The sequence below is a fragment of the Morone saxatilis genome, unplaced genomic scaffold, assembly GCF_004916995.1.
Source record: "Morone saxatilis isolate NCDOM2014 unplaced genomic scaffold, NCSU_SB_2.0 Contig18, whole genome shotgun sequence".
Lineage (NCBI taxonomy): Eukaryota > Metazoa > Chordata > Actinopteri > Moronidae > Morone > Morone saxatilis.
This window is the reverse complement of record NW_023339740.1, coordinates 12,710,342-12,711,739: the sequence shown is the minus strand read 5'-3', so window position 1 is coordinate 12,711,739 and position 1,398 is coordinate 12,710,342. Positions and strand designations below refer to the sequence as shown.

The 1,398-nt window shown below is 45.2% G+C and overlaps 1 protein-coding gene across 1 annotated transcript in view; it reads right to left on the bottom strand.

The window, feature by feature from the left end:
* LOC118328620 (low-density lipoprotein receptor-related protein 1-like) overlaps nt 1-1,398 on the bottom strand; it is a gene marked incomplete in the record, with an annotated part of 88,024 nt that overhangs the window by 28,151 nt on the left and 58,475 nt on the right. Inside the window, 1 exon segment of the mRNA XM_035662445.1 lies at nt 543-720. Coding sequence (XP_035518338.1) covers nt 543-720 — 178 coding nt within the window.

The window sequence follows — 1,398 nt, the reverse complement described above, 5'->3', positions numbered from 1 at the left end:
TGCAAGTTTTCCTATAGGGATGTTATAACAGTGATACGATTTCAGCCAAACTCAAAATTCAAAAATAATTTTTTTAAAACCCAGTTCAATGTCTTGACGCTTCTAGCTTTCCTAGCCTCATGATTTTGTTGGCTGATGCTGATAACTGTTGCTGTAGCTAGTTTAGCTAAGTTAAACGCTAGCTCCATGAATTGGCTAAAGCTGTCCATCAGCTGATCTTAGCATTATTCTGTAGGTGACCGCCAAGAGGAGCCATTGTTACTGCAACTGCAATGGTAAAACAGTGTCCCTTGAACTTTTTGGAGGGCAAGAAACCAAAACTTTTAAATAGCCATGTGGACATAATGTCCATGTGAAAGTTGAAAAAAAAAAACAATCGTTTTTTTTTCAGAAAAAGTCTGTACCAGAACTGAAACAATGGGCCCCTTAAGTGTGGTGTCGAGTTTGCCTCCTGCAAGTAAACGCAGGCAGAGAGCCAGCAGTCTCAAACCCTCCAGTGCCATTGATGGAAAGCTCCTGCCTTGAATGGTCTGGGTGCGGACCTAATGCTGACAGTGAGATACCGGGTGCTCACCCAGAGCGTCCGTAGTCCACGCACCGGTCCCACGTTGTCGAAATGTCCAGGCACAGTGAAGGAGATGATGTAGTTGTAGTATGGGTTATCTATGTCCACCCCTCTGATCTCAATCTGGCGAGCATACAGCAGGAACTGACGAGACTCTGCAGAGTAGGGAACATGTTGACAGGCATCCTTCAGTAATTCCCCAAAGCTTCAGCAGTCAATGGGAGTAATCAGGAGTTAAATACAGACTCAAGTCAGAAGCCAAACATGTGAGTGCACACTACAAGGCTTTTGGAGATTGGTGGCTGCAGCATGGATGGGTGCATCTGCGCATTTTTCCTCCCACTATAACAAACAGTTAATCCAATTGCATCTTTGACTCTAATGATTGTGTCTGGCTGGCTCAATTCAATAGGCCAGCCGTGACAGCAAGAGTGAATTCAATCAGTGCAGATACGTTACAACTGCATTGGTCTCAACAGCCCTAGCATCATTTAACTGTGTGCAGCTTAAATGATAGACAGGAAGCGAGGGAAAAGGAAAGAGAGAGGGGGAGAGTAATGACAGTGTCAGGCTGCCTCGGCCAGGCCAGACTAGGTGGTGGATGGGGAAGGTTGAGGCTGATGCCTGCATCAGACAGAATGGGGCTCTCCATTCCATTACCCCTGAAGATAATAGAAAGTGCTGCACTGAATACTAAACTCACACACTGAATAAACAGGCCCGATCTCACTTTTCACGGACAGACACTTCAATGTGCCCAAAAGCTGTCACAGCAATAGCACCTCAAAGTGAAAAAAAGTCTAGATTGTTTAATCCTCTCTCTCTCTCTCTCT